The 9076-nt window shown below is 40.1% G+C and overlaps 1 protein-coding gene across 2 annotated transcripts in view; it reads left to right on the forward strand.

The window, feature by feature from the left end:
• The window catches only part of PPP1R12C (protein phosphatase 1 regulatory subunit 12C), a 123107-nt gene that overhangs the window by 88011 nt on the left and 26020 nt on the right, over positions 1 to 9076 (forward strand). Inside the window, exons 10-13 of one of the 2 annotated variants that reach the window (XM_063436593.1) lie at positions 3493 to 3675; positions 4772 to 4866; positions 5191 to 5334; positions 6580 to 6670. In XM_063436593.1, the coding sequence (XP_063292663.1) occupies positions 3493 to 3675; positions 4772 to 4866; positions 5191 to 5334; positions 6580 to 6670 (513 nt within the window). The remainder of the gene's footprint in view (positions 1 to 3492; positions 3676 to 4771; positions 4867 to 5190; positions 5335 to 6579; positions 6671 to 9076) is intronic. The other variant, XM_063436594.1, reaches the window with a different exon arrangement.

A 9076-nucleotide genomic window follows, 5' to 3' on the forward strand; every position in this document is an offset into this window, starting at 1 on the left:
GTCAGAGATGGTCAGGCGTAGGAAACATCCATAAGACAAAGTAGCCCCTACTTTGTCTTATGTTTTAAAGAAAACTAGAGCAGGCAGGAAGAAATGAAGTACGTCCTGAGAGAGGGAGCAAGTGTTTAAAGAAAGGTAAGTTTGACATGACAGTGTCGTGGTATCGGCATGTGATTTGCAATAGTTCCCATATTTACATAGCAATAGCGATAAGTCTAAATACATTTTGAAGACAAAAAAAAGCCTGATTTTATTTTTTTATTTTTTACATTTTGTCATGTCATTTTGTCACCGAACTACTTCAATAATTTAAATATATTAAGTGAAATTACAAAAAGTGTGTTTAATGGGTGTACGCTTTTTGAAGGATGTTATAGGAGTTGAGTTTTAAGTGGACCTGTCACCTTTACATTAATGAGTTCCATTAAAAATAGCAACTATACCTATTACAAAATCAGAAACCCTGACTATACCTTTTTAATCGTATGCAAATATTATAACCTCTTGAGATCGTCACAGCCCTGGTCCACAAAATGAGTGATCATCAAACTATTTTTAGTTCACCAAGTTAAGAACCCAGTGACTATCACAACTGTAATTTCTTGTAATTTCTTAATTCTCAGAAACCTATTTTGGTTTCACATTGAGCTCTCCATTTCAGAGCGTGCCCATCTTAGATCTTACTTTGTTCTATGTAAATAGTCCGTTTAGCATTTTGTTAAAGTACATTTTTTTGGCAGTGAAGGTCACATGGTCACTCTATGCAGTTAGTGGTAATCTGGGGGTTCCGTTTTATTGTGTACCAATAGCCATTTTATTTTACATCCTTTTTCTTGAGTGCTGTACCTGATGTTTGCAGGCAAGTGTTTTGATTTGTTACTAGCAATCTACACACCTGAATAAGCTGCTTTCTTTTATTTACTTCTACTTCTCCCACTTGAAAAAAAAGAAAGTAAGAGAATAAAGTGTTTTTTTATATATATATATATATAATTTCTATTTAGCTTTCCTGCCTTCACTTTAGTAATTGAACTGTGTAGCTAATGCTGCTTGTTATAATATGAATTTACAGTGTATTTATTGTGCTTTAATTTTTAGTGCCTTGTTCTGTAATTCCTCTCTAGTTTTCTTCCTCTCTGCTATTAGTGTGTAGATATTTAGAAATCCACCTGTTTATCAATGTATTGTAGAACACATTATAAATGTGTCATTGTCTAGTATAGTTTGTATACATGTGGTTCACAAGATAAATTGTAGTGTTTCCTCTTTTGGACAGCTAAAGATATTATGACTACTTAACACACTCCTCTATAAATTGTCTAGCCTACCATAGTGCTGCAGAGTTGCTATAGAGTGGAAGCAGATCCCCTCGAACATTGAAAATTGTTTTAAATAAGTGTGTAATTGATCCTCATTTCCATTTTATTCTGCCCAAAGTCATTGTTTTCAGCTGCAGCGTTGCACATATACAACAGAGCACAAATTGTATTTTTCTTTCCCATGGTGCACTTCTTCACATCTGAAATTTCTCGCTACCATTTTAAGGCATGCTTTGTCCATAATCATGACTTACATTTTCAGTGACTGAAGTCAAGCTTTTACCTTAAGTCATGCTTACTTTTTATGTCTTTAGTAAAATATATATATATATATACACACACACACACACACACACACACACACACACACACACACACACACACACACACACACACACACACACACACACACACACACACACACACACACACACACACACACACACACACACACACACACACACACACACAGTTGCAAGAAAAAGTATGTGAACCCTTTGGAATGATATGGATTTCTGCACAAATTGGTCATAAAATGTGATCTGGTCATCATCTAAGTCACAACAATAGATAATCACACACAAAGAATGAAATGTTGCCATGTTTTTATTGAACATACCAGTCAGGAGTAATTCTTGACCATTCCTCTTTACAGAACTGTTTCAGTTCAGCAATATTCTCGGGATGTCTGGTGTGAATCGCTTTCTTGAGGTCATGCCACAGCATCTCAATCGGGTTGAGGTCAGGACTCTGACTGGGCCACTTCAGAAGGCGTATTTTCTTCCGTTGAAGCCATTCTGTTGATTTACTTATTTGCTTTTGGTCATTGTCCTGTTGCAACACCCATCTTCTGTTGAGCTTCAGCTGATAGACAGATGGCCTTAAGTTCTCCTGCAAAATGTCTTGATAAACTTGGGAATTCATTTTTCCTTCGATGAGTGCAATCCGTCCAGGCCCTGACGCAGCCAAGCAGCCCCAAAGCATGATGCCCCCACCACCATACTTCACAGTTGGAATGAGGTTTTGATGTTGGTGTGCTGTGCCTCTTTTTCGCCACACATAGTGTTGTGTGTTTCTTCCAAACAACTCAACTTTGGTTTCATCTGTCCACAGAATATTTTGCCAGTACTGATGTGGAACATCCAGGTGCTCTTGTGCAAACTGTAAACATGCAGCAATGTTTTGTTTGGACAGCAGTGGCTTCCTCTGTGGTATCCTCCCATGAAATCCATTCTTGTTTAGTGTTTTACGTATTGGAGATTCGCTAACAGGGATGTTAGCATTTGCCAGTGACTTTTGTAAGTCTTAAGCTGACACTCTAGGATTCTTCTTCACCTCATTGAGCAGTCTGCGCTGTGCTCTTGCAGTCATATTTACAGGACGGCCACTCCTAGGGAGAGTAGCAGCAGTGCTGAACTTTCTCCATTTATAGACAATTTGTCTTACCGTGGACTGATGAACAGCAAGGCTTTTGGAGATACTTTATAACCCTTTCCAGCTGTATGCAGGTCAATAATTCTTAATCGTAGGTCTTCTGAGAGCTCTTTTGTGCGAGGCATCATTCACATCAGGCAATGCTTCTTGTGAAAAGCAAACCCAGAACTGGTGTGTTTTTTATAGGGCAGGGCAGCTGTAACCAACACCTCCAATCTCCTCTCATTGATTGGACTCCAGTTGGCTAATATCTCACTCCAATTAGCTCTTGGAGATGTCATTAGTTTAGGGGTTCACATAATTTTTCCACCAATACTGTGAATGTTTACATGGTGTGTATTGTGTGGTGTGCAATAAAAACATGGCAACATTTCATTCTTTGCGTGTTATTAGTTTAAGCAGACTGTGATTGTCTATTGTTGTGACTTAGATGATGATCAGATCACATTTTATGACCAATTTGTGCAGAAATCCATATCATTCCAAAGGGTTTACATACTTTTTCTTGCAACTGTATATATTTATTTATATATTTATCATTTTTGGATGTTCATAATTGCTAAATAATAGTTTATAAAGTTTATACAATGTCTGTATTTTTGGAGTGTTTTTCGCATATTGCAGTTAATTATCGATGTGTTAGCTTTTGTATAGCATATGATTGTGTGGCAAATGGTATTCAAAACTAGATATGCTTAGAGAAAATTCCCCAAATACCCTCCTCCTTTTATGTCTTTAGTTCACTGAGGCACCAAGCGGCATCACAGATAAAGGTGAGCAATCCCTGTACAACTTGAGAGCAGGCTTACGGAAAACGGGCAGTTTCGGAGTCCTGCAAGACGCCAAGCTAGAGGACAGTAACACCAAAGAGCACGGAATCAAGCGTTCTGCTTCCAGTCCTCGACTCGACACCCAAGAGAGGGTGAGCAGTTAATTCTGATTATGTTGATTTTATAGAGATGGAAACATGTTAACTGCATTTACAACTTGTTGCCTTTTATTTTTAAATAGCTTTGTAACACATAGCTGGTCAAGAAAGCACTTGGGTTTTGAAGATGTTTATGAGAATATTGCATGTCTCATAAAGACTGAGAACACTTACCAATGTAAAAAGGAAAGAAATTAAAGCATTTACTTTGAGCAGTCATTACCTCGAAAAATGGCTTCCTAAAGAATTCTAAAACTATGAAATGTGGTCACATTCTGAGTGGGCATGGAGCCATGTTGTATAGTGAAGCCAAGTTATTGCTCATGTGTTCATAAAACCTCATCCTAAAACCAAAAGTGTTGAAGTGCTTCTGGACACTTTTGTGATCATTTTCCTTTGGGCGCTTATCTATCTTCGGCAGTTTCATATGCGAACAATGGTAAACTATACCAATTGTGTTTTAATGCACAGAGCGCTTTACATTGGTGATAACGGCAGGCTCGTAATTAGACTTTAGTCTCTTGTGTAAACATGCATCAAGGGAATGTAAATATAAGGTAACCGTGTCCTAAAGTGGATCCTGTCAAGAGTCCTACTTTTTTTTTTCTACTCGAGTTAAGGCAGGATGGATAATAATGACAAAATAACCTTATCTACACTACGCGAAGGTATTTATGTAATTTGGAAATTTTAAAACTGCATACTTGGCAGCCTCCCAACTTCTTAATTTTCCCTAAAGTGCATCCACTCTCAGTAGTGGGGCTGCCCTCCGTCTAATCAGCAGTTCCCCCTTATTATTTGATGTTGGAAACTGGGCATAAATTAGTTTTCCCAGACACTCGTGCTGAACAGAAATGTGTGTGACAGGAGTAGATGCTATAGACCAACATTGATTTGTTGAGCTTGTTTCTGGTAAGCTACCTTTAGCTTGTATATTGTGTTTTATGAATTCGAGAATTCACTGTCAACCTTGATCTTCCTTTGTTGACCTCATCTCTAGGAAATATGTAGAAAAAGTGTCATGTCTATTAATCTGACCATATAAGCAATCACTAGACATAACTTTTATTTAATCTTTTCTTTCTCCTAGACTAAGGAGCCCCTCTTGGCAAGGGTTCAGCCAACTCCATCCAGAAGATTTTTCACCCTTCCCGAAACTGCCCCTGTGCCAGAACCCAAGAGAGAGTGAGTATTGCCACAAAGCCCGTCCATCTCAATCACTGATAATACTTCATGGTCACATTTATTACATCCACAGAGCACTTAACATCTACTGTCCTTTTGACTTTATTCTGTTTTTCTGTAGACCTTTTCCACAAACTCACTCAAAACCATATCATTTTTTCAACCTGTGCTAACTTCTTTAAAAAAAAAAAAAAAAAAAAGAAGCAGGAAAAAAAGTTTTAGGAATAAAAAATAATAAAGGATTGTAAAGTCTGAAGTGAATACTTTCCTTCCAACTCTGCAAAAAAACAATCCATACAAACTTTATTTCGGTCATTCTGCTAGAGGCATAGAAGGTGGACTACAGATGAGACTTGACATGGTTCCCACCACACAATTGCACACAAACACCTTCTCCAGCATGACTGCCACTTCCTCCACCTCGTCCTCCAGTACGAGCGGCAGCACTGACCCCAAAGACAAACGAAGGTAAGGCTCTTCTCACATGCATGGTCTTCTTCTAATTCTTCTCCTCAGCCTTTAACTCCAATTTCTCTGATGGTTTAGCCACTTGTGACCAGTAGTAGATATTTTATTTTTTTTTGTCACCTTGTTTTATTGTTGTTTAGGCAATTTAATGCATATGCACACCAACATTTATGACACGTTTATATATCATTGGTTGAGCAATGATCTAGATTTCAGAAAAACCAAGTAGTTCTATTGGTAAACGTACCTAATGCTTAGGATTTTCATACTCGGTATCCAGCAGGTTTATCATTGTCTTGGTTTTGGATCCGTAAAATGGGTTTCGGGAAACGTCTGTTAATGAGCTGACAGTTTGTTTGGGTTGCATTGGCCATCCACTACAAATGTAATTATCAAGAATTGATCAGGAAACTCAAACTTTTAGGTCTAAGTAGATTAATTGGAAAAATTGTCCCATTTGGTTACTTATCCAGCTCCACTCTCTTGACCTTAGCTTTGCGAATCCTTAGCCAGTTCCAGAGAGACTTCCATTATAGTGAATAATACTATAGAAGAAAAATACCTTATGGAAACACTGTAACTACCAAAACAACTTCAACTTAATGAAGTGCAGTCTCACTGCTCAATGCAATGCTGCTCTGTTGTATTTTGAGTTTAAAATATCCCTTTCAAGGAACCCTCTGCACACAAAGCGATAAAGCAGTTGAGCTAAAAATCTGTGCTTGGGAAAGAGGGAGGGCTTGCAAAACCTGCAGTCAGCAGATATAGAAATGTTGCTACATTTTTTTGATTCCCTCCCCCCCCCCCAGGGAAAAAAATATATGCATGTTTTCTTTGGGGGTATATATACTAAATCATTAAACAAAAAATCACCACCGTTTCAATGCAGTGTTCTTTTAAGTGTCTTGGGTGAAGGGGGGGAATTGTTATATATACTTTATAGTAATGCTTAGGTGCATTAAAATAAAAAGCAAACCAAAAATTAAGCTGAGGAATTTCATGACAAAATAGCTGTAAACTTTTTCAAACTGGCTATTAATACAAATTGTTTATTTTAGCATGAACTTCGCAATTTGGTTTTTAGCTCAGTACAAATCAACATTTTAGAAATTATGTTGGTCATATGCTAACTATCAAAGTTAAAACTTGGTAAGTATTGTAAGCAGGGTTAATTGAACCACGTATGTAAGTTTACGATTTTATTCGCCTATTGTAACATCAAGTAACCACTACTATTCTCAACAGGTCATATCAGACACGAGCTCGTGATGAAGAATCAGAGGCTCAACGAAAAGCTCGTTCACGGGAATTGAGGCGGTCGAGACGATCCACACAGGTAATCTTGATCTGCCTTATTAGTCTGTTCATTTTATTTATATATTTAAATCATTTTATTACTTACAGACAACCAAAATGGACCGTAGGAGACAACTCTGTAGCCCATGATGGTTTTACAAAGAATTTAATTTTAGCTTTGTGTTCCACCTGGAATCCAAATCACATGGCCCGTATAATGACCCTCATTACACTAAATGCCCACCCTAAATATTCAGTTTTTTAAATGTATTTCTTAATTGGCCAATAGACAAAATGTCCCCAATATACAATTTGTATAAGTGACTGAACAGTATGGGAAGGCTTAATTGCAGACAGATAACACAACATGGTAGGGTCAGTGATACAGGATCGGGTACACCTGGCTAATATGTTAAAGGGATACCATAGTCACCAGAACAACTACAGCCTTATGTAGTTGTTCTGGTGAGTATAGTAAGTCCCTGCAGACGTTTTGCCGTGAACACTGTCTTTTCAGAGAAAACAAAGTGTTCCCATTACATGCATACAGTATTATAGTAAACGCTCAACTGATATGTAGAGAAAAAGATGAAAAAAAAACTGTGTATAAAAGGCGCTTATAAAATATTGAAAAACGTGTAGATGCTACAACACTCTTGTGGGGGTCCCTCACACCCACCTCAAATTGTAGAAACTAGAAGAAAGGTAGAAAAGCCACAGGCAGTTCACCTATATGAGTGGAGCATACAGTGATAATAATGGATACCTACCCTATAACAAGGGTCGTCTAGTCCTGATATTGTAGCAGTATCACTTTAAATTCAGCGTATATATACATAGAAAGAAACACATATACAGGGAAATAATAGTGCAAATCTGTATGGTAATTAACCGTTGTGCAGTGATCAAAACAGAATGCTAACTCACATTTTTTAGAGCCTAAGATGGGATAGGCTCAAATCTTTTGCGCTTTAGTACCGTCTGGTCAGGGCCGGCCTTAGGCATTTGGGCGCCCTGTGCAAAAAATCTTCACAGCGCCCCCCCCTCCCCCACTCCTTACCCCTTCCCACACACACACACACACACACACACACACACACAGGCAGGCAGACAGCCATACACACACACACACACACACACACACAAACACACTCAGGCAGTCATACACAGACAGCCACTCACAAACACACACACAGACATAGAATGTGACGGCTGATAAGAACCATTCGGTCCATCTAGTCTGCCCAGACAGTCACACATAGGCAGTCACACACAAACACACACACACACACACAGAGGCAGACAGCCACACAGGCAGACAGCCAAACACACAGAGGCAAACAGCCACACACACACACACACAGTCACACACACAGACAAACACACGCAGACAAACAGTCAAACACACACAAACAGTCAAACACACACTGTCAGACAGCCACACACACACACAGTCACACACAGACAGACACACACACACACACACACTGGCAGACAGACACACACACACACTGGCAGACAGACACACACACACTGGCAGACGGACACACACACACACTGGCAGACAGACACACACACACACTGGCAGACAGACACACACACACACTGGCAGACAGTCACACACACACACTGGCAGACAGTCACACACACACACTGGCAGACAGTCACACACACACACTGGCAGACAGTCACACACACACACTGGCAGACAGTCACACACACACACTGGCAGACAGTCACACACACACACACTGGCAGACAGTCACACACACACACACTGGCAGACAGTCACACACACACACACACTGGCAGACAGTCACACACACACACACACTGGCAGACAGTCACACACACACACACACTGGCAGACAGTCACACACACACACACACTGGCAGACAGTCGCACACACACAGTCACACACAGACAGTCACACACACACAGTCACTGGCAGACAGTCACACACACACACACTGGCAGACAGTCACACACACACACACTGGCAGACAGTCACACACACACACACTGGCAGACAGTCACACACACACACACTGGCAGACAGTCACACACACACAGTCACACACAGACAGTCACACACACACACACACTGGCAGACAGACACACACACACACTGGCAGACAGACACACACACACACTGGCAGACAGACACACACACACTGGCAGACAGTCACACACACACACTGGCAGACAGTCACACACACACACTGGCAGACAGTCACACACACACACTGGCAGACAGTCACACACACACACTGGCAGACAGTCACACACACACACTGGCAGACAGTCACACACACACACACACTGGCAGACAGTCTCACACACACACACACTGGCAGACAGTCTCACACACACACACACTGGCAGACAGTCTCACACACACACACACTGGCAGACAGTCTCACACACACACACACTGGCAGACAG

Source organism: Pelobates fuscus, chromosome 11, assembly GCF_036172605.1.
Source record: "Pelobates fuscus isolate aPelFus1 chromosome 11, aPelFus1.pri, whole genome shotgun sequence".
NCBI classification, from domain to species: domain Eukaryota; kingdom Metazoa; phylum Chordata; class Amphibia; order Anura; family Pelobatidae; genus Pelobates; species Pelobates fuscus.